The following is a 27914-nucleotide window of genomic DNA, read 5'->3' on the forward strand; positions in this document are numbered from 1 at the left end:
TTGCTTCCAAACTTAATGCTTAAACAAATCTAGCAATAAGATTACGAAACTATCAACTATCAAAGACGCCATATTGTACGAGCGACCAACTACTGGTGATTTTAATAGTTAATATTCACAACGATCGTGTAACGAATACGTCAAAAAGTTCGTTCCACTAATTTTCACATTGAATGAGTCATTGTACTTTATTCTCCATGGATTATGAAATATGGAGAATGTATAATAAAAAGAGAGAGATAACAGACGCTCGGTATGATTAAGAGAGACTCGTCGAAATTAGGTCATAAATCCGTAAGATATATCGATAACTATTGCGATGAAGATCGAGACGAATCGAAAATATCAAACGCACACTTGTTCTGTGGTTCTTCCCAGCCGTTAGGTGTATTACCCCGTCGGTCGCTAAATTTCTCTCGGCACGAGGCTAAATTTCCATCGGCACGTGCTCCAGTATCCTTTGTAATTGAGACAAGAGGTCAACGGTTTAACTTCGTTCGTACAATTGGCCGGATTAACGTCGGTAATAAATCTCAATTAGGCGACTCCCACGCAACGACACTGGACATACATCAAAAAGAGATTTTCCCAGATTTTTCGTCCTCTTGTCGATTGATGTCGGATTATGGGTAATCAGTGTTAAATGGTAAAATCTGGGTAATCAGTGTTAAATCCTCAGATCGGTATCACGATATTAAGAGAAAAGAAATTTTCGAGGATTGAGTAAGCTAATTTCCAAGCTAAAAGAAATCGACGTAATGTTCCTTTTCTTCCGCGTTTACCTAAGAGTTAGATTTGAGGCCGGAGAAAGACAATTTTCTTACTCTTCTCATGTAGCCTTTAAATTAATACGAATTCGACATGACTCCGGTCAAGAAGTAAACGTATACATGTAAAGTTACGTTTGTAAGGTACATACGTATATCCTTAAGACAGGATCCGTCTTTATCAGCGATACAAAAACATTTTATAGCATTTGGACGTATGAAAGTCACACACGCATGCGCGCGTGTACGTACTCGTATATCCTGCTCCCGTGCCATTCATATGACGCAGCATGCCGTATACCATCGGCACGCAGCAACGACACTAATTACTATCGACTGATTTTACCAAATACCGAGTATCTAGCAACGATTGACATAAGAATGGAAAACGTTAAAATAAAACGAATTCAAAAGGACGTTTAACGATTGATAACGAAGCTGATTATGCCATTTGAATGATACACGGCACAGTATCAATATTCGATTAAAGGATAACTCGGCTAATAATTTTGTAATAAATCTCCAACTAGAATTATTATCTTGAGTCGTAATTACTATACACCTTTGAAAATATCAGTGTCTTTGCTCGTTATTAAATCGTAATATTTGCTAGATGAAAAGGACGGCGCATAAATGGGGTAAATTTGAAAAAGAAAGAAACCATTAAAAGGCGCGAAAACTCACCAGTGGCGCAGGCGCTGCTCGTGATCCATGCGAGGCACACAGCGGTAAAGAGAAATTTTCGTATCCTCGCGTCTCTCTCCGAATCGGATCTCTCATCCGACGGATATGTCGACAATACGCTTCTCCGCGGTACCTTCATTCTTACACTTGAACTGTCTGAAAAATCGTTGGCGATGACGGCGTCTACTCGCACCGTACGTCGCACCGAACTTCCCTTGCTTCGTTTCGATGTTCTTGGACGCTTCAGATTTTGTCGTCGAACTCGTAGAAATTCACGCGGTAGCCACCGAAATTACGCCCACGTCTACGCGCTCTTTCTCTGCGTTCTCTCGCATCTTCAAATTCGCATCGTTGTCTATTCGACGCTTTGACGAGAGTCTTTATTCTTTTCCTAGAAACACTCGGGGACGCGCACGTTAAAGCGAGAGAGATATATATTATGTATACACCTGCTAACAAGTAGCATTCCTTTCGCTCTTAGTAAGATACACGTCGATACTAGGTGTCTCGATAAAGAAGCATCACTTTATTCACTCTTGCCCTTTTATTTGCGAAACTCTTGATCCCATCCGATAATTCGATTTTTTTGATCAAGCGAAACCGTCGCCTGCATTTTTGAGAATTTCCGTTGATCTCCGGTTCTGTAGGATTGTCAGGAATGCCATTGTACGTTCTTCCATCTTCGTCTTCGAAAAAGTGAACACGTGAATCCTCGCGAACGAAAACTGTCCAAGCTGAGTGGTTCGTACACTCGGGAAACCGTTTACTTTTATTATACGTTTGGCTACTTTAAAAATACTATTTTTAAAAATACTTCAAATTTATCGTACATGCGAAGATATCCTTCAGAAATCTTTTCGATCGATATTTTGTTGGGATCGTTAACGTTCTCAAACACCTGCACGATTTTCATAAGAAAATAATACTTTTCGATGAAATTCCGATCGGTTGTAAAAATTCTTTTCTTCCTTAATTCATACACTTCATTCCTCGTAGATGTTTCTTCATAAAAGTGCCAGGTAGTACAGTCCTAATGGTCACATTCGCTTGGTAACACCTGGCAACGTCGTCTTATACTCTGGACACATTTCCTAACGATTTTGATGAACACGAGTATCTCTGTAAGAGCATGAAAAAAACAGAACCAAAGCGACTTCGTCGTTCGACAAAAATGCGAGTCGACACGCGGATCGGAATGGTGCAAGAGTAGCATTCGAATTATAAAGTTTTGTTGACTGTCCGGCGACGGCTCTGTTCACGCGCAGAAGTGCAAAGTTGAAATCACAATCCGCGCAGCACCACTATACCTATACTGTACCAGCAACGTACATACATACCGACGACTACGTCCACTAATCGCTTGCCGGAGTGCAATAATGTATTTCGAATGCGTTCAACTAACGTACCTATGAAGCCATCTAACGTACCGTGCTTACAACTATAATGAAAAACGAAATTTGGTGTGCGTCCACAGTATGCGATCAATCGCTAAATGAATATTTGCCTTTTAGGACCAATCAACGTTTAGAATTACTCATGACCGTTGATTCTAGTGGAAATCTATAAGAACCAATAGTAATCTATCTTTGAATTGTATTTAAAATAGTATAATCATTGCAATATTTCATTTAGTTTATTACGTGTAAATTATCTTACTTGTATATTATCGAGTATACACGTGAGAACAATCATTCCATTTTCACGTATAATTGAAAAAATTTGAAATATATATATGTATATGTATATAATACATGCATCGTAACAATACAATTTTCAGTATTGCGTAATTTACTCTTGCGTGAGGTCGATAATTGACTTTTCACTAATCAATTATTAAACAGTCGAAAAGAATAATGAGTATATCATTCATATGTCTACATGAAAAATCACATTTTATAATTTTCATCAAAAAAGAAAATGAAACTTGTGAAAAATAAAATATATCCATAAAAAATATGAAGTATTTTATATTTCTAATTGAATATTATATAAATATCTATTGACGTTTTTGTTATTGGAAAACAACGTAAGAACCCTATCTACTCTCTAAGATTGATGCAATATATTCAATATTGATGCTCTGATTATCCTTCGGAAAGGGACCTGTTTCGTATAAAAAATATCAATGCGTAGTAATAAGATATAAAAGTAGATTCTTATGGTAAATAAAAACGTATATAAATAAATTCAAAATCATTTTCATCAAGGTAATTTTTAATTTGCTGATTTACTAGACGTTTTGTCCTGTTTTTTACGAGAAGCTTATCACAATTTCTTTAAACAATGTATATATAATATGTTTTTATTGCAAAAAAATATCAAATATACACGGTAGACAACCAACTTTTTCTTTGTGCGTACGATACTGAGAAAACTGCGCGCTATATATTCTGTACGACTTTATATCGTGCGTATAGTTACTGCGCATAGTCTGGTACACACGTAATCCGTTGAAACCGACACAGTAACACTATCATTTATCATATCATCGCGTAACATTCCGTTGTCGGAACAGTTCGTAGTTGTTCAACGGTCGTGATTCAGCACTATAAGAAAACAGACCTTTGCTTTAAAGAGAAATACATATAACCTGGTCATTTTTGCCTTATTAACTTAATAAAATAACAGCAAACATGCCGGTTAAAGCCGTTTGTGTATTACAAGGCGAATCCATTAAGGGAACTTTATATTTTGAACAAACTAATGAATCGCAACCGGTACAAGTAACCGGAGAAGTTTCTGGACTTAAAAAAGGATTGCACGGATTTCACGTACACGAATTTGGAGATAATACTAACGGCTGTACTAGCGCTGGTGCCCACTTCAATCCTCATGGAAAAGAGCATGGTGGTCCGAATGATGCTGTACGTCATGTTGGAGATTTGGGAAATATCGAAGCTGGAGCTAACGGTGTTGCTAAAGTCAATTTAACTGACAAGATTATACAACTTCAAGGAGAACACAACATAATTGGTAGAACCCTTGTTGTTCACGCTGATCCTGATGACCTTGGTAAAGGTGGCCATGAATTATCAAAGACAACAGGAAATGCAGGAGGTCGTCTCGCATGTGGTGTGATCGGAATTACAAAATCCGGTTAAATATATCATTACAAATACGTATAATTATATATATATATATATATATGGCTTTAGGGATTTAAACAGCTAAATATATCAAATATACTCTCATAACTATATATAAAATCTTTATCCAATTGCTATGAAACTCTTTATAAAAAGGAGAAACAATTATCGATAATAGAAAATTAAATAAAATATTATTCAAAAAATAATCAGCATTAGTGTTTTAAAGACATTTTATTTACTTAAATAAACAAAAATTAAAAGAAAAATCCAAGAATTTTTCCTCCCAAATGTTTCCTTCTAGCTTCTTCGTGATCCATAATGCCGCCACTGGTTGTTAATACAACGTATCTATAAAATATAAAATTTCAGTTTTATTATAAATAACAACTAAATTTTCCTTGTCATTTATAATTAAAAATAAATAGAAGCTTGTATTTATTTACCCAAACTGTCTAGACGGTAAAAGATTATTAGTCCATTTTTCTATATCATTGATTGGTACGTCAAATCTTGGGGATATAACTCCACATTTATTTAATCTTCCAGTAAGATTTACAACAACCTTACCACTACGATGGTCGTCAACAATTTCAAATTCACCAATATATCCTATAAAATAATATTAGAATCAACATAAATATTTACGTATTTATCATATTAGAAGCAAATCGCAATAATTTTGATATATTTTACTTACCATGTTTCATCATTACACCCAAAAATTTAACAATTACTTTAGAACACGGACGTAGTAATACTTGTCTTTTACCACGCTTTTCTGCATTATTAATTGATTTTAAAGCATCGCTGAGAACATTCATTCGTACCATGGCTGTAAATATACAAATATGAATTAATATTATTATGAAACACACAATCCATTATATTAATAGTATAAAAGTAATATTTATTCTTATACATTTAATTTAAAAAAGCATAGTATGTGTGTAAAATACAATTATTTATTCATTAAAACTTGTGTTTTTAAATGCAGTTGATTCAGTAAACTATAACCTACAATCCACCAATACAGGTATATTTTGTAGATTGTTAAATACAAAAAGGAACATAGCATCTAAATATAAATTATATATAAAATATATTATATGCATATATATATATGTACACATTACATTATGTTGTGATATATTTTACATAAACGAAAGTAACTTAAAAATATATGTTAAGTATCCTTCTGCTGATACTAGTCACATTACACATTAATGTCAAGAGAACACTATATATAAAATAAAATAATTCCATATAAATTAGAAAATTATGTATTACGATAAATTTACCAATTATTTTTAGTGGATGTATTCCAAAATAAGAGATTACCTGCGATTTATAATTTGTTTACCACGGTAACATACACGCTTGCTATCGAAGGGAAAAGAGAGCGTGCAAATCTACAGGAGAACCTTACTAACGATCTACTTTCCCCCAGCTCAGTATCTAGTAATTTTATTTTACTTTTCATTTTCTGATTGATAAAACCAATAAATTTATAAACAGTTATATTTATTTATATTTAACATCCACTTTTTATAATTGAGTTATAATTATAAATAAAGTTCTCTGTACAGTATTAACAGAAAAAAAAGTATCTATTTGTATCCTCAATTGTATATACTATCTTTCTGTTTTATTGAGGGGATGGAAGGGAAGAATAGAAGAAAAACTAAATAAGAATATCAAAAATATTTTTAAAATATCAGTACATTTAAAAATAATAAAACATATAATTATTTTGTAAACAATATCGAAGATTGGTATCTCGTATCAACCAATCACAGTATAGTATTTTGTCAGAGTATACATGGAAATCTTGAAGAACTGCAGTCGACAATTCTTTAAATCCAATCATTTATCGTTATTAATTCTAAAATACATGACAAGAAAATATATCTGTCGGTAAAGTAGGGAAATATCACAATCGAAGTACTGAAGATTGCCGAACGATTCTATGACGAACAAACTACGGTTAACTGGATGAGCGATTGGTGATTGAGTGCTTCTCTCAGCTTCTTTCCTTCCGCAATTGTGGATTTGTCTCAGTTTTCGACGATAACTGATATTAAAGTATCGTACGTTACTTGATACGATAAATCTGCGAATCGAAAGCAGCATATAGTCTATAACAATAGTGCATGTTAAAGAGCTGCCTGATATTTTCGTCATGCTGTCAGAATTGGCGAAGGAGACAGAATTGACGGGAGATTCTTGTTGATATGGAGGTTGCCGAGAATTTACAGGTCTATAGTTCTCCTCTTTTTGGAAGGTTTCTCGGAAGTTTTCGCATCAAAAAATCATCGGAAAGCGTGAACTGCACCACGAGAATTCACGGTGCTATTGGTACCGTAAAATTATAAGGAACGGAGTCGTCTTTCGATCGTTCAACTGGCACTTTGTGTACTTTAGTGACCCTTGAATGCCAACACAACGCATTTAATCATTTTATCTTGCTTTGTCAAGAAATATTAATTACGAAATGGCATCAACCTCCAGTGCTTCGGCACAGGTGTTGATGAATAAAGGGAAACGTGGTGCTGCTGCATATATTCATGCGGAATGTAGCAATCCAACCATCGATGCAGCAGGTCCACCACATTTGAATGAACTCTTGGATATTCTTTTGAATCCCAGTAAACCCATTGATGACTGGGAAACTATCGATTGGTGTAAATGGCTAATGGCAGGTGGCCGTACACCAGATGAATATGCAAATACAGGTCAGAGGGTCGCCTATTTATATTACTAATCTTGTGCTTTAAATATATCATAAGCATATGTTGAATATACTAAGTAAATGTTACAATATTAATTGAATTGAATTAAGTATATTTATGAGATATTCTGATGTATTGAAGTGATTTTATGATATTGTATAATCTATATGTAACATATAAATATACATTTAGTATAGAGAAAAAATATATTATTAATTTTCGCATATTACTCATATAAAATATATATAATTGAATAATTTTTAAAAACATAGTAGTCCTTTATAATTCATATGTCACTTCATTTTGTTAATTAGTTATAAATTTGTTGAAATTTGTGCTTTTGGCACCTATAGAATTATTTTATCTACAATGTTGTGTGTGTGTGTATGTGTATATATATATATATATATATATATATATATATATGTATGTATATGTATATGTATATATATATAAATTGTAACAGTTAGTATATAAATATCTAATTTGAAGTATTACTTACCTGTTTAGAATTTTAATTCTTAATTTATATAATTTTGCTGTAGGAGTACATAAATATATTCTTTAACTTATTCGAAAATTAAACTTTAAAACTAAACAATTTTTTAATAGTAATATATATTGTTATTATTTCTAATAATACTAACATAGAAGTTTTTAATGTTTTAAATTTTAAGTAATGTATCAGAATTTTATACTGCATAAACAATTTATTAAATATATACAGGATATTCCAGAATAAATAAGAAATATTTTAGAGGTGATTTAAGTACATCTAAACAATAAAAAAAATTTATAGAAACATGTCCTATTTGATTTTATTTTTGTAATATAGTAGATTTGATTTTCAAGAAACTTTATTTACTTTCTTTTATAAAAGATGTTTATAATTATCTCTTTATATGTAAATACAAACCTATAAACATCTTACTAATGATTATCTTAGTTTCTGTATATATCCACATATTATTTGAATTTGCTGGAAACTTTTTTTAATTTTTTCACAGAGAATCTTAACACTGTCAATGGGTATTCTATATATAATCGATTTCAGATAAGCCTACAAGTAAACATAAAGCCAGATAGGACATATGTTTATATGAACTTTTTTTAATTGTTTTAATATATTGAAACTATCCTTAAAATATTTCCTACTTATTCTAATATATATATATATATATATATATATATATATATATATATATAATAAAAGAGAGAGATATATATTACATTCTATATATTATGTATAAGATATATATATATATAATATATTCTCAGACATTGAAATTTATAAGTATCATTATATTTTAGTACGAACTTATGACAATGCTACTACATGTGGATTAGTGTGGACTCCTAATTTTGTAGCATATCGTTGTCGTACTTGTGGAATATCACCTTGTATGTCTCTTTGTACTGAGTGCTTCAAGAAAGGGAATCATCATCGTCACGATTTTAATATGTTTCTTAGTCAAGCTGGTGGTGCTTGCGATTGTGGTGATGCATCTGTTATGAAAGAGACTGGGTATGTTATTATCAAGATTAAACATTTATGATTTAACTGTTGTAAAATAAAGGTATTTGATATATTAAGTAATCATTACAAATGTTCACAAATCGAAAATTTTCTAAATATAAATAATAATGCGATTCTTATTTACAGTTTCTGTGATAAGCATGGACCAAAAGCTGCTGTTAATAAATCTGCTGCACCTTCAGATTTAATGTGTGTTGCAGAAGCAATGATGCCCAAAATTATTCTGCGTCTTATTCAACATTTAAGAGAAAATTGGTAAGTCAATTTTATTCTAAACATTTGTTTAAATAAATAATTGGAATATTATGAATTACATTTTTGGTTCTAGTAAAGTGGGATTACCCAGTATACGAGAATATACAGATTATAGAGTTGCTATACAAGATGCAGATGTTTATTTAACTATGCTTCTTGATTTGAACAATATGGGTGCACTAATGAGGCACGTTATGACAACAGCACTCACTAATCCACAAAAGTATAGAGGTCTTATGGATCCTTCTATCTTCACTGGTCAATCAGAGTATGATAGCTATTGTCAAGATAGCAACAAAATATACCAAGATGCTGTTAAATCTTTGCCAAATCCAGAACCACCTGATGAATACAAAGGTAAATTATAAAAATCTTCGACAAATGTTGTATGTGACTTCATTGTTATTATTAAATATTGATATACTGAAAGATCCATTTTTTTAAATTTGCAGAATGTGCATCTTTACAAGAACATTTAGAACATACAACCTTTTTGGAAGAATTAATGTTTTGGACTGTTGCCTATGAATTTCCACAAAAATTAGTATGCTTATTATTAAATATGTTACCTGAACCTGATTATAAAGAAGCTTTAACTCGTGCATTTGTTCTGCACTATAGCAGAATTTCTATGATGTTAGAACGTTCTGCAGATCCAGATACTCTTAGCAATAGGGTTGTGCATGTTAGCGTACAGGTAATTATTATTAATTCTAATATTTTTTTATGATTCTTTTCAATTCAATTAATTTATAACTAAACTGGTTCATTTCTATTTTAGTTATTTAGTAATGAAGGTCTTGCATTGAGGATGGTTGACCAATTGAAATTATTACATGTAATGGTTATTAGTTTAAAATATATGATGAGTAAAATATTAATTCAAAATACATTACATGGTATGTATTTTGTATAAATGTGGTATTATTTATATTATATAGTATATTATATATAGTTTATTTATACGTATACGTTATGTTGTAAAATATTACATTGTTAAATTAAATTAATTTATTTTAATTATTTATATTGCTTGTTTATATTGTAGATCCAGATAAAAATTTTCATTATGTTGTTGACTGTGCACGGCAAGTAATGAAAGAACATTGCTACTGGCCTCTTGTGTCAGATTTAAATAATGTTCTTTCTCACAAACCTGTTGCTGTAAGATTTATGAGTGATGACACACTTTTGGAAATGTGGTTTGATTTTCTTTCTATGTTTCAAGGTATTAATAACATATTCAATTATCTATTACAACAGATAGTTTTTGTATTTATGAAGTAATTTATTCTGATCTCTTTTTCGTAAAGTAAGATTTACATTTTCTATGCAATGTAATAAACATATCTTCTTTTCTTGGCAATTTTTCTCGTTAAAAACTTTAATAATGTTACATAAAGGATCGATTCTTTCGTATTATATTATTTAAAAGGGATTTTTAAAGCAGAAACAATCTGTATTCTGTTCAATGTACTTATATTATAGAAAATGGTTTTATTTAATGAGAGTAATTATAATATATCTATTATAGGAATGAATGTTAATCAGAGAGAATTAAGTCAACACGTTGAATTTGAACCCAACACATATTATGCAGCATTCAGTGCTGAATTAGAAGCTAGTGCTTATCCAATGTGGGCATTAGTTTCACATCTGCGTGGACCTGAAAGTGCAACTCTTAGTAGAAGAGTTCTTACGTTTTGTCTCATAGCTTTGCAAGATTGGTTAGACGGAGTGAATTATACTCATCCTAACGTGGTAATGATACTTCTAAATTATTTTTTAAATTCATAAACATTTATTATTTCGCGGATGGTTGTTTTGCGTAATGTTGATCTTTTCGCTACTATGACTATAATTGCTATTCACATATTATGGGCAATTAAAGTTTCTCGATATATAACACTTACTAAATTAACGAATATACATTTGTTGGATGTGTTAATGTTTTGTCTATAACATATTATTTGCTGTCCTTTTCTTTCATTTTTATTATTATGATTTTAATTTTTATTGTCAAAAAATTAATGCCTTTTCAAGACATAAAAAGCAAATTCAATTCGCCAAACTATCCGCGAGCAAATTGTACATATGGTATGCAGTCCTGTTCAACAGTGATGTTCTGGCAGCTAATTTTGTCAGCAATGAAAAAGTTAAATTTAACATACGATCCAATTTGATTGGTTTGGATACATTTTTACATTTAAATTATTAAATTTGAAATTGAAGTAATTTGTATTATTGAATGTAATTGTATGTTACATAATAGATTAGACAATTGTTTTTAGGTTTAAAATATTAAATATACTTCATTTTTTGTTTCAGAGTGATAGTCTACAAGTATCATTTCATCTTCCCCTTCATAGATACTTTGCAGTATTTATGTGTCAAGCAGTTAGACAGCAAGGTGTAACACTTCAAGATTTGTTACCACCCACTGACATGCTTCATCTTCTTATGATGCATCCACTGCGAGTACAGGTAAGTTTTAATTATTCTTATCAAATATGCTTATAAAACTACTCTATAAAATGAAGAGATTAACTTAAAAAAGGTAGGTTAAAGATATATCCATAAAAAAATATCGAATTAAAAAATAATATGTCTATTTTACAAAATGGACATGTGTTATAAATAACACAGTATTTTATACATGAGTTATTATACATTGCACAATTTATACTTAAATTTTTAAAAAAGAAAAAATGTATAAAACCGACACACAATATTAATGTTTTTTTCTTATTATTATTATTATTTATACCGTTATTTATTCTGTTTACATTTTTAAAAAATTGTATACATACAAAATTAATAGTTTTAAAACAAATTTTTTAAAACAAGAAAGATAAGATAATTCTATTTATATGAATTAATATTATAAAAGAAAAATAACACTGGCATTAAACTACATTTATGATTACTCTAGAGTAATATTAATTATTTAGAAAAATTGTAATACGAATTAGTTGAGTACTGCTGTTATTTCATTATATTTTTCAATAACGGGTGGTGAAGGTGGCAGGTCAGTATGTAGATGTGGAGCAAAATTATACGTTATCAATTTTAAAGCAAGAAATCCTCCAGAGCCTGACCTACCCTTATGAAAAATCCCAGCACCTGCTATAGGTACTGGTGGGTTTGGCTCCACCGGTTGAATGTCTAAAAATGGTATAGTACTCTGTGCAGCGTCTTTTTCGCGATCACTAGGAGCAAAGTTTAGATACTGATTTACACCTGAATCAGAGATATGTTGTAACTCTGAACGAAGTGGAATATCTGGATTCTTGAGTTTTAATTCCGTCCTAAAATAGCTGAGGTATAAATAGATATCCTTTGCATTAAATACCATCTAGAAAATCTAATTTACCTGTCAGTAATGTCATTACTTATCCAATAACTTTTTTGTAATGGTTGTATTAATTTGCCTGTCGTGAAATTGAATGGAGTTACCATTATCTCCAAATTTAAGCGAGTACCAATCATACGTAGTTTTACACCTAAAAATGTTTAATAAAAATTATTAAAGACAGAAATATATTACACGTGATAAAAGATTTAAACTTTATATAAAATACCTGTTAAAAGATGATTTTCAGGAGATTTTAAATCGTCCATATCGATCGCTCGTTTTTCCCACACTATAGTATGATAATCGATCCCATTTTTAACATTAGAATCATAAACGGTATATGCATCTACTGGCTTCCATGTAACAGTAGTTGAATTTATATCTCCACGTGGAAGCAGTTCTCCTTCTTGAATTTGAATATGTATTATTTGGTTTAATTTGGTTAATTTGATTCCTGTTATTACTCTACAAATTTAAATACAATCAATTTGTGAATTTGTATATAGAGTATTTATATCATAATAAGGAATGACATTATTACCTATTATTTTTAATATCTGCCATAACTGGTCGTAGATTAAAATATCGATCTGAGCTTGAGTTATGATCATCACAATAACAAAAACAATAACTGCAATGCCAAAATAGCCAACGCCACCAGCTGTCGACTTTAGTAAGAGATTTTTGACAAGTCTGTTTTTGTCCATATATTTTACCATTTTCATATTCTATGTACTCATATCTTCTTGAACTCTTTTTCTACTTAATCACAGAGAAAAAAGAAATTGTATGTATCCGATAAATAGTTTGAAGAAAAATAACAAATGTACATACCGAAGGACAAATCCACATATCAGAGTCAATATATTCACAATTTACAAGTTTACCACCACATGTTCGTTGTTGTGCACAGAATTGATTACCGTAACATCCATGGACTTTTGCATATCCATAGTAGGCACAATTTTCTCTACATGTAGAGTCACTATTCATATCAACTTCATTAATAATATATCCTTGAAATAATTGTTTTAACTCCATATATGTCTTGTCTAGAGAGATAAAAGAAACATATTTAATAATTTATTTATCACTTTAAAACAGTATTGATATAATTTCTATTAAAATAATATAATTATTGGATGTACCTGACTCATGTTTGGTTGGATCACATCTCCAAAATTCCTGAGGAGCAAAAGCCATTGCAGTTTTTACTGCCCTTAATGTTTCCGATGTTCTTTCAGCATATTGTTGCTTTAGTAATTCCAATTCTTCATTAAAATTTGAACCTAAAATATAATGAGTAAAAATATATATTTTAAATATCAAATAAGTAGTAAATGTTTTAAATAAGTCATATTTTTATGAATGAAAGATATACCATTGATATATAATCGCAACAACATATAAGAAAATTGCATCATTGTATATCCTTTAATCTCTGTAAGTGCAATTGCATTGTACAAATTGAATAATAATTGTTGTGGAGATTGTTGTTCACTACAGATTTGAGATGAAGTTTCCTGTATATATATAGAAACAAAGATTCATGTCATTCATAAAAACATTCATTCATATCATAAAAACAGCTTATAATAATGTATTCTTCATAATTAGAAGTTTTAGTACATTTAAATAGTTTATATAGGAATACAGATCCTTTTTTTTTTAATGTTTCCTAATATCATATGCATTAAACACACTACCTGATAAGCTGAAATGAATAATTTTTGGTTCACAATATAGTCAGCTATACGCTGTAGTGCTTTAGGTATTGATGCACTAGGTTCATTTAAAATAGTTTTTGCAAAATTTGTTAGACGTTTTATATTAACTGGTATGTTTTGATCTACAACTTCATGTTGCATTTCTCTAAATATCATGTACAATTCATCTATGCCTTTTGTTTCTTGTTGTGTTCTTGCCCAAATCCATAATGAATTTAAAGAATTTAAATGAATCTGATGATTATTTGGAAATAATTGTTCGATGTAGTTACAGAAGTTTTTATAAAATTTTATAATATATAAATATATATCAGAATCTTTAGCTAGAGTCCATTTGGGATTATCCAATTCCTTTTTCAATGTTACTTCAAGCTCAAGCAATTCATGTCTTAACTCGTCGATCAAAGAAATATCATTTTTACTGTCACTTTTAATTGTCCACGTTCCAAGCAAAAAAAGCAGACACATCAATGACTTTAACAGTATCATTTTTCCGACTTTCTCGTAGCTTCTTTGGTTTTACAACAGGCTACAATTTACAACGATCTTTCAACAATAGTGACTAAAATCTTACATAAAAATTTTAAATTAGAGATCTCGAAAACGCGGAAAACTTCCAAGGTTCAGATAGCGTTATTAGCATTACAACATCAGATGAAAAATAAAGGTTACTACGCGATAGTTATACTCATACATTGGCGATCGATATTCAAATTTCTTTCCGTGACGCTTACTTCCTTTATTGTAGAATTAAAGCAAAGTCATGTAATTACGGAATTATACACAATAAAAAATTTGAAAAGCGTTCTTAATTCTCAAGTTAAACGGTACAAAGGATAAAGAAAGAATCCTTATAGAGACACGTGATAAATCTTTCGAGTATACTATATAATATAATTAACTATTATTAGGTTGCTAGGACGTTCAAATCCAATCGCCATCAAAAAATAAATATTGTAATAAACTGATATTATTATGTCAAAATATTTAGTAACATGTCTCACAATCAACGAAGATATCTTACATTTATTCAAATTGTAAGATTCATTTTTAAGAAAGGTGCAAATTATATAATTACAATTGCTTTTTTTTTGTCTAGAGTATGTACGAATTCGTAAGCGATACTTTAATAGTAGTACTTTATAGTAAAATAATCATAAGTAACATACATTTCAAGTAACAAGGATTTTAGTTCTTTTTTACAAAGTTCAATTTAAAACAATAGGTAATATATTATACAAGTATTGTCACTCTACTAAAGAGACAAAGGCTTTACTCGTGATCCACGCGACTTATAAGCGCTTATAAAACGCGACAAGAAATATGAGAATGTAGCATTCTTTGCGTCTTTGTCATGTAGTTTTCTTTTTCTTTTTATTTTATAAAGGAAGAAATATGTTGACGTTCATGATTGTTATATCGCGCATTTATTTTTTATTTTTTTAAAACTGATTTCTCGAGAAATCTTGAAAAAGAGAAAAAAGCGAGACGTAATCTTGCGATTTATCAGTTACTTTACAAGCATGCTTGCTTGTTAAAAACAGTATTTAATTGCACATTAAACTGATTTGCAATGTTTGCGTATTCTAGTATTTTTTAATTTTTCTAAAAAATAATTGATAATATACGTAAGCACTTCTTCACGAAAAATTCACGAACACTCCTTCCAAATGTTTTAAACTAGACTGGGAGATTTCTCGTTTACTTCTCATCGTTTCACTCTCCCCTCTACTTCTCGAGTAAGTAATGTTATTATGTATCCTGCGCATGTCCCTCATACCGTTCTCATTCTTTCTCTTTCTACTTCGTTGACTACACTGCACGAATACAGCTTGAATCAAAAACTGTATGCGTGAGTATACATAGAACTGGAATATTTTCTACTTTAACTAGCGATTCGAGATCGGTATTCGATTATTGATGTGCAGGATGGTTGAACGACTTTCAAAGTCGCTTTATCTTTTCTTCTTTTTTTCTTTTCTTCGATACTTTATAGCATAAATAGAGTAACATATACAACAGGCTTTTAAGGATAGTGAAAGGGTTTAAGTTAAAGATGAATCACCCTTCTTTGTAAGTCGTTTTGTATTTGTTGCCATTATTTGTTTCTAGCTTCTTGTTAAATCTAAACGACTTCTATCTTAATAGGATACGCGTATATTCTTTTTTCTTTATATATTTATGTGTGAACTTACATCGCTTCCGCGACCGCAATTAAATAATTAATTTATATATTATTTAATTCTTTTATTATATATTATATATAATTTTTTATCTTTTGCGCGAGTTAAAATGTTACAACAAGGTAAATTGTGCAAAATGTGATTACTTGCAAAATCTGCAGATCGTTTGTTTACTATCCACTCGTATTGAAATACTTGTAACTTATATCTTGAAAAGCCATAAACATTGATATGGGCAGATATTTTATTGTTTCAACAATTTATCCGTGTAATTCGTCGAATATTCTTCAACCGATATATTCTTCAATCTCCGATGACTTGTTCATGGTTAATAGATACGTAATATGAGCAGGGATTATCAGAGTGGATTGAGTGAGTGACAGGATATTCGTTCATTTGTCGTTCTTTCATGGTAGTTAAAATTGATAAAATCTAGTAACTTCCTGTCTAACAATATTCGTATAAAATAAGAATATATATTCTCCGATTTTATATTAGGTTTATATCGCTCGTACGATAATCGAATCACTTCGTCGTTATATCGTCGAATGTATTTATGCATTTTAATTCCAAAATTAAAATCGGAAGGTAGCATAGGTATTCAGAATTTACAAATGCTTATTTCTTGCTTTCGCGTATCGTTCTCGACATAAAAAATTTAGTGTCGTTCAAAGAATTCATCAAAAAAATTCTAGCGTTATAATTATCAGATTTTGAAAGTTTTCCCTACCTCATCGAAAAAACATTCATTCATGAAAAATTGCACGAAGAAAAATGCGCTATTTCTTGTGAACTTACCTTCATTTGATTTGAAAAAGAGATGATAATACTTCTATTGTATAGCTGCGATTCACTCGGAACAACTAAACGATGAAGTGTTTTCAATACATCCGGAAGAGCACCTAGACCAGGCGAGATACTGGCTTTTGCAAAATCCTCGAGCGTAAACCTTTCGTATGTTTCAGGCGCTGTAGCATACTTCACAAAGACATCGTAAAGGTCATTGATCTGACCAACGTAATGATCAAAATTACGAAAATTTTCTTCCATAGATAACTTCATCGGTAAATTACTCATTAGTTGCTCTAATACTTTCTGTGTTCTGGCCTGCGTCTTCTCTTGGTAAATATCAAGCTTATGCGATACCTCGTTTATACGATTTTTTAGTACCTTCTCCATTCTCTTTATAAATGGAATATTATCTTCCATACCGGGTACAGTGTCTGTAATAATATCCAAAGTTTCGAGCATACCATGCATAGTTTCTTGGCCAAATCTAAGTATCTCGCCTACATCACCAAAGGTGAAGACTCCTAAGCTATCGTTTGGTTGAAAATGAAAGGATATAAGAATCAAAATCATTGAAAGCACTTTTCCACTCCATTTTCTCGTCATTTTTAAACAATTTTCTATGATAATCTTCTACAACTCTTCGCTAATGGTAATAAAATTCTTATTTTCTTCCTTCCAATGTTTTCTTTCGATTTTAAACCGATATATAATACACTTTTCGAAGTTAACGAATGAAATGGTCCAAGCTGGCATGAAGGTTTTTAAGAAAGAAAGAAGAAAAGAGAAGGGAACATGCCATCGTTTACGTTGAAAGGACCGTTGCGAACTGACGTGCTGCGACATCGTGCGTGATTCAGTCTTTCTAAACTACTTCGGATTGGTGGACGTATCGAGGGATTATTGTATTGGATTGTCGAAAAGTTCATAACGTTTTTATCAGATGTTATTACTAAAGCTTTCAATGGTCGCCATTTGTTGCTAACATTGTTACATTTCAATATAACTTCAAAAACGATAATTCTAAAAATTATATTAAAAAAGCAATAAAATATATTGTGCGTGTAAAACGCTCGTTGATGATGAAAAATAGAAAAGTGTATTTTCGTCATTTAATGTTTTTTTACTATCGTAAGAGTAAAAATGCAGTTGAAACGAAGAAAAAGATATGTATGGTTTATAGAAATGATGCTATTGGTAAAAGTACGGTACACAAGCGGTCTTTACATCTCAAAACTGGTAATTTTTGTTTGGAAGATATAAAATGCTCTGGCCAATCACTCGTTATTAAAAATGACGAAATAAAGACATTAATTGAAAGTAATCCACGATATCCTACTTGAGAAATTGCTCGTCGTGTTGAAAATATCAAATAATGCAGTATATTAGTATTTGAAATGATTTGGATGCTTCAATCAATCTATTATCAAACTAATACAATGCTACTATCGATTGTTATGATGCACGAGTGCTTTGATAAAGAAAAATTTAATAGATAGCATTTCCATCTGAAATTCATTATTAAAACATAATGAAAATCATACGTTATTGAAGTAAATAATTAAAGAGGATGAGAAATGAATTCTGTACAACAAAGTACAAAAGATAGATTTGAAGAGAATTTTATTATATATTCGTAGGATTGTAAAGGGAATATTTATTATAAACTATCGAAAAACGAAGAAAATCGTTAATCATAAATACTGCCTCTAATTGAATCTATTACATGAGAAAATAAAAGAAAAATGGTCAGAATTGATCAATGGGAAGTCTTGTTTTTCGGCAGGACATTAGATCGCTCATATGGATGAAGATTTAACAAAAGTTATTACATCTTGGTTGGTATCTTTTATCCCATGAACATAGTACTATTCAATTATTAATTATTATTATTCGATCCTTATAAAAGTTTTTTAATGATAAAAAATTTAATGTGCTAAAGGCTTGCAAAAACCATTTGGAGTAATTCATTTTTGCAAAAAATCAAAAGTTTTTTGAGGAAAAGATTATAAAGTAAAAAGTTGTTGAAGGAAATATTGTATAAGATATTTATTTTCCACAAATATATCAATTGAATTTTTCTTAAATTTTATTAAGAAATTTCCAAACGACTCAATATTATAAGATTTTAAGGAAATGAAAGTAACATGTATTGTTTTCTCTTATTTTTTTTTAGAAGTATTTTAATATAGGATTTAGCGAGAAGTACTTTGTTCTTTTTATTATGACTTAGGAAAAAGGTGGACAATTTGAAATATACTACTTTTAAGCTTTTGATGAAAATATTCTTAATTGTTGAAATAATTTTAAAAAATTAGTTATCAAATAAAAATTATATGTAAACCATAATATTTAAACATAAAATTATTTCCTTTTAGGTGGCATTTTCTGAAATTTTAAATGGATTATGGGTACGCAATGGATTGCAAATAAAAGGACAAGCTATGACATATATACAGTGTAATTTCTGCAATTCAATGGTTGATGCAGATTTGTATTTATTACAAATTTGTGCAACAAAACTACAGCCAGATGTTTTCCTAAAAACTGTTATTGAAAAGTAATATACTTTCTTCCAAAGTTTGTAATTATTTCCGTATGAACATACTACGTAATATGATATTTATTATTTACATAGATTTCATGTGCAAGAATGGATGAGTCTGAGTTTATATCATGCTCCTCAAAATGAATATTTAGAAGGTGAACATGATACTCTTATGTTAGAAAGCTGTTTAACATTTTTGGCAACTTTAGTTAATGTACGAACGAATTTAGGTACGTATATATTATTATTATTAAATATGTAGTACTTTTGTTATACCACTATTTATGAAAATTATCTTCAGGTTTGTCTGACCCTGAAATGTCCTGTCTTGAAATGGTCACATTGTTATGTATGGGAGATAAAACTCATAGTCAGTTAATGGAATTAATGCCAGAACGGTGTGGCACTACGCAGAACAGAGATTTTGAATCTGTTTTAGCTGAAGTATGTTTTTGTTATTTTTATATAGTTTTTAATATATTATTTCTTTTCCTATTCGTATATAATTACTTTACAGGTAGCACAATACCGAGCTCCAAATCTTGAAGCTAGTGGATATATGCAGCAAGGCATGTATGGTCCTAAACCACGAGTTTGGGATGAATTATTTGATCCATTACATGTTTTACTAAGGGCTGTTCATCGAAGAGATTTTCAAATATCTATGGATCGTTTTACTGAATAGTAAGTTTAAAAATTTAGTAATACAAAGCATATGAGCAAAATAATAAAATTTATATACACACATATATATATATATAATCTGATATTGTATTATTTAGTGTAAAACAATCAGGTAAATTAAAGAATAATGCAACACCATGGCCACCTTTTCGATATCCTGCACCAGTTTCACCAGATTATGATGATCCACGTCTTGTCCTACGTACTAGAGTATTTCATGCTATGATATTTATAATATTATATAAGGCTGTGAATGGACATAATATATCAGAGCATGTTATGGCATTAGCCATTTATCTTCTAGAAATGGCAGTTGTTACTGCAGAATTACCTAATAAGTCTGTAAGTAACATTGATTTTAATAACAAAACTTTTTATTTTAGTAGTTATATAAAAAGCTGAGTATTTAATTTTATCTCAATTGATTATCTAGATCAACCCTTTATGTCAATATATGGGTGCTAGTTCAATTCGTACGATTAAAGATATGGACTTAGCAGGCTGGTATGAAAATGATAATTTATCAGAAAACTTGAGGACTGTGATACCTCAAATAATTCTAGTCCAAGAGCCAGAACCAAATAGTTCAGACAGTAAGAGTAATTTTTTTTATATAAATTTTTAGAATATATCGTTAAATAATAAATGTTTAATTATATACATAAAATATGTGATATTTATGCGTGTATTTTAGGTGAATTTGAATGGGAAATTCAAGGTGAAGCAACTGAAGTTACTACTACTTTAATGTTAAATGATGGATCTGAGGAAGGTTCATTGGAAGTATTGGCTCTACCATCAGTAGAATCAATTAATGATAATAATGATTTATCGACCACTGTAAATGTTGGTTCTCTTCCAGCTTTACCACCAGCAAGTGGTAAGTTATAATTTGTTCTTCTTAGACAAAAGAGAAAGGAATTTTAAGAAATGATTTGGTAAATATATTCCTTTTGTGGTAAATAATAAAAATGTTTAAATCTGACTTTACTACTCAGGTGTATTATAACATTGAATTTTGTACATTATTTGAGAGATTGACGATATGAGTGAATGTGAACATTCAATTTGACCTTCCAATATTCTAACCAGACTACCAAATATTCCCTATAACCATGTTTAATTTTAAATATACTTTATTAAGTTTATCTCTACACACACAAATTTTTATATTTTATATAAATTACATGGATTTTATTATAGATTTACGTATTAAATTTATAATTTTATATGAAAAATTTAAGATAAGATAGTAGCAAAAATTATAAAAAATAATAATTTTAAACAATTGTTATTTTCTAATATTGTGTAGCATCAGAAATAGCTTAGAAACATTACTTACTTTAGAAAATAGTTGTGTTTTGCATATTTTTTTTTTTTTTTCCTTATATTTTAGTCGACTTTGACATGGCAATTATACCTGAAGATGGAATTGTTGCCATACAACATGGTAACGTTGAAGGTGATTTAATGCCTCTACAAAGAGCTTTACCACCATCCACTGAAGAATCCATGGCCCTTGCCCTTGAATCACCTCCTTCACCAAACAGTATGTTGTTTTTAATTGTATCCACTCTGTCACAATTCTCTATCCTTACTATAATAATTTATAATTTAATAGAATTATTACAAGAGAATTATTTCTTTTTATTTTTAAATAACAATAGAAAATCCTTTTTAACACTTTATTGTCCACTCATATCTGGGTAAATAATATATAACTTGGCATTTCAAAAGTACCTACTAAAACATTCCTTCTACAAAAGAGCTGACTTTTAATAGAATCTGTAAGTCTAAGTTTTTTGATAAAATCCCAAATACTGAAATACCATATGATATGTGTACATATGTAATGTGTAATCTGTAAAAATTCAATACTATATATGTTTAGTTATCAATTAGTAGCAAATTTATCTATATTTGTAATTTTTAGTTAATCAGCAGTTTCTCCAATAATTAGAGCTTACTTTAACTAGACAAATATGAAATAAATATTATATATCATTTTCTTTTTTATAAATTTCATACTTATATGACATCAGGACATTCATTTTTAGTACCATTTATATAACATGCAATAAAAAATAATTTTTATTTAATTATAACTAGATATGGTTGGTGAACAGCCCGCATTACCGCCTGTACCTCAACGCCCTGCTGTTATGGCAGGTAACGAAATAATGAGTACACAAACAATGTATTCACGACTTAATACTACAGGAGCAACAACGACGGATATTGTTCCATCAACGTCAAACATGCATAAGCATTGCAAGCGAAGAGAACCTCAAGTAAGTGTCACTTTATTGATATTGTTTGTTTATTTTTTTTTTATGCTTGACACTAATGTAAATTTTTTATTAGGTTGGGCCACAAACTGTGAAAGTAGGAGAAAGCATAATTTCATTGCTTTTAAAACTACATTCTCAGTTATCAGGAGTACCAGATAGTTATAATCCTGACCAAAGTGTAATGGTAGATAGTGAAGCAAGTAGTAGCACTGCTGCACCAGCTAAAGAATCTAGGATTGGCGATGGCCCATTCTTTATTTCACAACTTCTTAAGAAAATAGCAAATTTAGACCCCATGTGTAAAGATACTATCATAGAAAGCAGAAATAAATTATGGCCACGTATGCAAGATTGTGAGGATGAACAACGTGAAAGAGAACATCGAGAAAGAGAAGAAAGGCGTAAAAGAGCAAAAGAAAGGCAACAAAAACTTATGGCAGAATTTGCCAATAAACAAAAACAATTTATGGAAAAAGCAATGAAAACAGGTAAGATTTATCCTTCAAAAACAAAGAAAGATTATTTTCTTATAATGAATATTCATGAAATGTTATGACAAAATTGTTCTATGGTCTTATTCATTATTATTCTTTCATATCAAATATACAGATGAAGCAGGTGTATCAGGAATGGATTGGGATCAAGAGGATGATACTACAAAATTGACTAGACAAAAGGAATATGATTGTGTGATATGTAATCAAACTACACCAAGTAGTGAAGATAAACCCATGGGTCTAGTTGTACTAGTACAGGTATTGTATGATATATAAGGTTCTTTATGAAATTTTTTATTATTGAATGTATATGTAATATAAAAGGATCTTCTCCATTTAATATTAATTTAATTACAGGCAACTAGTGTTATTGGTCACGGAAGAAAACGGTCAGACAGACTCATTTTGCCTACATCTGATGAAGATCCACCTATACCGAAAGGTGACACACATGGTGCTCATTTTGATCATAGAATAGATGAATTAAATCGACATTTCGATACGGTAAGTCATTTGTTCTGTATGTATAAATTTAAAAACTAAAAGAATAATGTAATTTAAGTAATGTAATATATAAATTTAATTTGTGTATTACAGTTTTCATGGTTACTATCTGTTAATTTGGGTTGGGAAGGAGGTGTTCATGTACAAACATGTGGTCATCATTTACATTTAGATTGTTTAAAATCTTATTTACAATCGTTACAAAGTCAACAAAGGCAACCAAGTCTAGCAGTTGATACAGGCGAATATTTTTGCCCGCTTTGTCGACAATTAGCTAACTCTGTTTTGCCATTATCACCGCAATTAGGAGAGTGTGCAGCAGTAGTACGATCTTATCAAGCCTCTCCGGCAATAATACTTTCAGAGTTAAATAACCTTTTAAAAGAGATACAACGAAATCCAGTAAGTGTTAATTTATTATAAGGTTTCTTTTTTTAAGAAATTTTCAATACATTTTCAACATCTTTGATAATCATTTTATAATTTCAGGTCTCATCAAATTTAGCTGTAGCAATGGGAAAAGCCATGGAAGATATGACAAGTTGCACATATTTAAAATATAAGCAAAAGAACTGTTCTCCTAGTCACCAAAGCTTGTTCCTTTTTGTAACTTCTATAGCAAGAACTAATTTTGAGGTTGAACTCGTACAACGTGGTGGATCGTTATATGTTCCTTCGCCTAATTCTATACCTTTAACACCAAAACGTGACTGTATTGGTATGATCGGTTGATAATATTCATCATTTTTTAAAAATAGTTCCATGTTTAGTTCCACAATTATTTACTATTTATATATATTCTTAATTATCGCCTATTGTAATTGCAGTCGCTCTCCTTCATGTTCTTGCAATGCACGCAAAAGTACTAACAACATGGCCAGTACATCATACTTGGCAGCAACTATCTGGCATACCTGCAGAACCTTGTGCACCACTTGCATTAACGCCACATGAAAGAGAAGTTCCATTGTTACTCAGAGATCCAACTGCTCTTCTTATACAATTTATATTACTACTTCCACTACACTTGGATCAAGGTAAATTGTATAAAACCAAATTGTATTATTTTTTATCTTATTATACTGTAATTGATTTTCAGCTTACTTCTCGAGCGTTGTGAAAGTTATATACAACTTGCTGTACTATCAAGTCATAGTGCAAATAAGCTGTGATCTTTTACAAGCAGAAAGAAATACAATTTTAAGAAGAGGCCAATGTGGCGAATGTACTGCCACTTCTTTAGAGATTATACTATGCAGAGTAATCGAATATTTTAGTGACAGTGATCTTTATCGTACAGACGAAGCTATTCATAAACCATCAACTTCATCTTCTGTATCTTATGCCAGAGTGAAAACACATTGGATTGAACGACAGGTAAGTTTTATTCAAAAATATTATAAAATTAAATACAAAATTATTAAAAATACATTATTATACAATTATTTAAAAATATAGATACATTTGAATTTGGCTCTTTTTATATTTATCATGTTTCTTTCAGATACAGTCTTTATGCTTACCGTTTTTAAGAGTGGCTGCTTTACTCCGATATCATCTATACGAACAACCATTGCCTTTTGTTAGGTCACGCCAATTTGAATTTGTCAAATTAGTGTATTATTTAGAATTAGTGGCAGAAGGTATGGATTGGGATAATTTCAATTCAACAGTGGCACTAAATTGGCAAGATGTAGATGCAAGTATTTCTGTTCCTCGCCTATGGTGCGATCAGTTACTTGCTTTTGTTAATAGAAGTGATGCAGCTAGAAATTTAATAAAGGAACAGCATGTATCTTGGCAAATACCGAAACTGCTCAATCTCCCAAGAGAATATGAAAAAATCTTTACGGTAAATTATATACATTTATAATGTACTATATCAATATTTTTTATTTCTGTGGATTCATAAATTAATAATTTTTTTTTTAGTATTATCATGAACGGCAATGTCGTCAATGTCATTCAGTTCCTCAGGAAATTAGTATCTGTTTATTATGTGGTGCTATTGTCTGCCTAAAGCAGAACTGTTGTAAGCAGATGAATGTGTGTGAAGCTGTTCAGGTATATTTCTTTTTATGTTCTTAATTAATATTATTATCAATTAACGATTATTTTAAATTCACATGTATAAATATTTATTTATAGCATTCAATTGATTGTGGTGGTGGAACTGGCATATATTTAGTGGTAACATCAACTTATATTATTGTAATTAGAGGTCGAAGAGCTTGTCCATGGGGATCTTTATATCTTGATGCATTTGCAGAAGAAGACAGAGATCTAAAGTAAGTATTTTGACAATTAGTATTATTGTTTTTTATTACTTTGTTGAAATTTTGTCATACATTTTGCTTAGATAATCTAATTGTATCTTAATAATTGTCATAAAATAAAGTTAAATTATTCTCATTTATGTAGGTGTGGTAATAATACATGTAAACATTTTAGAGAGATATTTAGTTAAAAACTTAATATAATATAATTTATCTCTATTTTTATAGACGAGGTAAGCCTTTGTATCTTAGCCAAGATAGGTATCGATTATTGGAACAGCAATGGCTAGCTCACAGGTTTGATCACACGAAAAAAACATGGGTCTGGCATCGTGATTCTCTGTGACCTTCCATAGTACTGAATGCTCATAAATTTGAAATGAAGTCAAGACTCATTTAACTTGTTTATTATTACGCAATCTCTTGTTAACGATAACAGCGCTTAAAGGATAAACAGGTTGTTCAAATACTTTACGAATATTATATTTATTATGATGCAATTGATAAGTAGGCATGACAATGAATGAAAGTATTATCCTACAATGGACACTGAACTAAATTGTCTATAGTCACAATTTTTGAATAATTATATCGAAGAAGTATGTTTGAAATCGAGCATTGTATATTTTATTTAAATACATATAAATATTACGTCCTAATAAGAGGAGAGTACTTATCTAGCATCTAGTGTTTGTACTTTATAGAAGATGGATAAAATTTTAAGTGACAATAGCAATTTAGAAAGGAAGATGAATATTAAAATTTGTCTGAATAATTATTTGTGCAAACAAATTATGGAACGTTTAATTAATAAGACTTATATTTGCATCTTCTTGGTTATAATATTCATAGGCAAATCTATTACATTTGACTTCTCTAAATGCAATGCATATTTTCCGAATCATATTATTGGAGTAAAATATAAATAAATTTGATATGAGCTGGATTTATATTACGAATACATTTTATATTTGGTTATAATATCATAGAAAATATAAATAATTGAGTTTTTCCAAATTAATGATAGAAAGCATAAACAAAATATTTTGAAGTGTATTGTGTTATAAACGCGATGAAATTAAAAATTAATATCTTTTCTTTAGATATTTTTTAATACTTTATAAACATTATAATTGGTACTATCAAAATGAATTATTTTATATTGGATATATAGAAATGCAAAAAATTAATTTGGTAACTTAAATATAATTCAATGGTTGAAGGTATAGTATAACTTGTGTAAGAGAATTGATTTATTTAAAAAGTTTCTCTTATTAATTTTGTATTTTGAAGATTTACTAGAAATGTTGTTGTTTATTCACTTATTAATTTAATATTTTGTCTTATATCGGATTGTTAAGAATTGTTTAATTTTTATTATATAATAAAAAAATATAATCATAATTTATAATATAATAGGTTTCTTGTTTAAAATGCAGGAAAGAAAGAATGTAACAATAAATAATGATTATTATAAATATTTGTTTGCGCAATAATAATTTGCTTTATATTGATGATTCAATGGAAATTAATGTAAAATTTAAATTATAATTAGAAATATATTAATATATGTCAGAAGAGAAACGTTATAAGAACGATACCTTTACATCAAACTTAGTGATCAGTATGTGTATACGGTATTTTTACGATAATTAAAATCCTAACACGGAGATAAATAGCATATACAAATGATTTGCTGATTAAAGTGCTGCATAGTGCTACTATTACAAGAATTGCTTCTTTTACAATAGATATTCATAATCTGTAAATATGTAATAATTATAGGGTATTGCATATTGCATTATTAGTCAATGCTCAAAATCAGATGATCTGTACATAATTAATAATTATTTTTAGGAATCTTTCTGCTTATAATATAAGAACATACAATAAAAGCATTATACAAAAAAGCTGAAAATTTATTAGTAATGGCAATTATGAATCATATTTAATGTATAAATACAAATGATTCTATCCAAAATACTAACATTTATTATTT

General features: G+C 29.8%; 5 protein-coding genes across 15 annotated transcripts in view; 2 read left to right on the forward strand and 3 right to left on the reverse strand.

Annotated features, from left to right (window-relative positions):
* Nucleotides 1–2776, reverse strand: part of LOC127067587 (protein sidekick) — a 28045-nt gene extending 25269 nt beyond the window's left edge. For 3 of the 5 annotated variants that reach the window (XM_051002732.1, XM_051002721.1, XM_051002702.1), the window contains exon 1: nt 1452–2775. In XM_051002732.1, the coding sequence (XP_050858689.1) occupies nt 1452–1590 (139 nt within the window). In that variant the 5' untranslated portion in view covers nt 1591–2775. Of the gene's footprint in view, nt 1–1451 lie in introns of all 5 variants that reach the window. The other 2 variants (XM_051002696.1, XM_051002688.1) reach the window with 1 other exon arrangement.
* A 1100-nt stretch (nt 2777–3876) lies between these two features.
* LOC127067653 (superoxide dismutase [Cu-Zn]) lies at nt 3877–4746 on the forward strand. The gene has a single exon (XM_051002859.1). It carries the CDS (start codon nt 4085–4087, stop codon nt 4550–4552), a length of 468 nt encoding a protein of 155 aa, XP_050858816.1. The 5' UTR covers nt 3877–4084; the 3' UTR covers nt 4553–4746.
* A 6-nt stretch (nt 4747–4752) lies between these two features.
* LOC127067659 (40S ribosomal protein S15Aa) lies at nt 4753–6028 on the reverse strand. Of its 2 annotated transcripts, none has more exons than XM_051002872.1 (4): nt 5879–6028; nt 5238–5372; nt 4984–5149; nt 4753–4888 (listed from the first exon to the last, which is right to left on the reverse strand). In XM_051002872.1, exons 2-4 carry the CDS (start codon nt 5368–5370, stop codon nt 4795–4797), a joined length of 393 nt encoding a protein of 130 aa, XP_050858829.1. In that variant the 5' UTR covers nt 5371–5372; nt 5879–6028; the 3' UTR covers nt 4753–4794. The 2 variants fall into 2 exon arrangements, with proteins under 2 accessions (XP_050858829.1, XP_050858839.1); XM_051002882.1 differs by lacking the exon at nt 5879–6028 and adding an exon at nt 5839–5861.
* A 464-nt stretch (nt 6029–6492) lies between these two features.
* Nucleotides 6493–27898, forward strand: LOC127066899 (E3 ubiquitin-protein ligase Ubr3). 2 transcript variants are annotated; one of them, XM_051001161.1, is made up of 29 exons: nt 6493–7272; nt 8581–8794; nt 8933–9061; nt 9135–9418; nt 9514–9758; nt 9843–9960; nt 10110–10289; nt 10596–10822; nt 11390–11545; nt 19494–19675; nt 19754–19893; nt 19965–20107; nt 20181–20347; nt 20446–20689; nt 20781–20940; nt 21042–21227; nt 21744–21896; nt 22457–22638; nt 22712–23126; nt 23248–23393; nt 23493–23639; nt 23733–24041; nt 24129–24357; nt 24467–24676; nt 24739–25016; nt 25144–25491; nt 25572–25703; nt 25788–25927; nt 26144–27898. In XM_051001161.1, the coding sequence occupies exons 1-29, from the start codon at nt 7032–7034 to the stop codon at nt 26259–26261; spliced, it is 5823 nt and encodes a 1940-aa protein (XP_050857118.1). In that variant the 5' UTR covers nt 6493–7031; the 3' UTR covers nt 26262–27898. The 2 variants fall into 2 exon arrangements, with proteins under 2 accessions (XP_050857118.1, XP_050857127.1); XM_051001170.1 differs by lacking the exon at nt 21744–21896.
* On the reverse strand, nt 11647–17939 carry LOC127066915 (uncharacterized). 5 transcript variants are annotated; one of them, XM_051001231.1, is made up of 9 exons: nt 15772–16429; nt 14123–14672; nt 13798–13939; nt 13565–13705; nt 13251–13468; nt 12958–13175; nt 12643–12881; nt 12435–12564; nt 11647–12369 (listed from the first exon to the last, which is right to left on the reverse strand). In XM_051001231.1, exons 2-9 carry the CDS (start codon nt 14630–14632, stop codon nt 12030–12032), a joined length of 1938 nt encoding a protein of 645 aa, XP_050857188.1. In that variant the 5' UTR covers nt 14633–14672; nt 15772–16429; the 3' UTR covers nt 11647–12029. The 5 variants fall into 5 exon arrangements, with proteins under 5 accessions (XP_050857188.1, XP_050857178.1, XP_050857170.1 ...); XM_051001221.1 differs by having other exon boundaries at nt 14123–14712; XM_051001213.1 differs by having other exon boundaries at nt 15313–16429.
* Nucleotides 27899–27914: the final 16 nt, after the last annotated feature.

This window comes from Vespula vulgaris, chromosome 1, assembly GCF_905475345.1.
Source record: "Vespula vulgaris chromosome 1, iyVesVulg1.1, whole genome shotgun sequence".
Taxonomy (NCBI): Eukaryota; Metazoa; Arthropoda; class Insecta; order Hymenoptera; family Vespidae; genus Vespula; species Vespula vulgaris.

Bases quoted from the DNA above. Each gene is read 5' to 3' on its own strand.
- LOC127067653 (XM_051002859.1), top strand. From the start codon at position 4,085: ATGCCGGTTAAAGCCGTTTGTGTATTACAAGGCGAATCCATTAAGGGA.
- LOC127067659 (XM_051002872.1), bottom strand. From the start codon at position 5,370: ATGGTACGAATGAATGTTCTCAGCGATGCTTTAAAATCAATTAATAAT. The intron at 5,150-5,237 runs GTAAGTAAAATA...ATTATTTTATAG, and splicing joins GGGTGTAATGATGAAACATG to GATATATTGGTGAATTTGAA. The intron at 4,889-4,983 runs GTAAATAAATAC...TATATTTTATAG, and splicing joins TTACCGTCTAGACAGTTTGG to ATACGTTGTATTAACAACCA.
- LOC127066899 (XM_051001161.1), top strand. From the start codon at position 7,032: ATGGCATCAACCTCCAGTGCTTCGGCACAGGTGTTGATGAATAAAGGG. The intron at 9,961-10,109 runs GTATGTATTTTG...TTTATATTGTAG, and splicing joins AATTCAAAATACATTACATG to ATCCAGATAAAAATTTTCAT. The intron at 25,017-25,143 runs GTAAGTTTTATT...TGTTTCTTTCAG, and splicing joins CACATTGGATTGAACGACAG to ATACAGTCTTTATGCTTACC.
- LOC127066915 (XM_051001194.1), bottom strand. From the start codon at position 17,721: ATGACGAGAAAATGGAGTGGAAAAGTGCTTTCAATGATTTTGATTCTT. The intron at 13,940-17,124 runs GTAAGTTCACAA...ATATATATACAG, and splicing joins CTTTTTCAAATCAAATGAAG to GAAACTTCATCTCAAATCTG. The intron at 12,370-12,434 runs GTAAATTAGATT...CAGCTATTTTAG, and splicing joins AGTAATGACATTACTGACAG to GACGGAATTAAAACTCAAGA.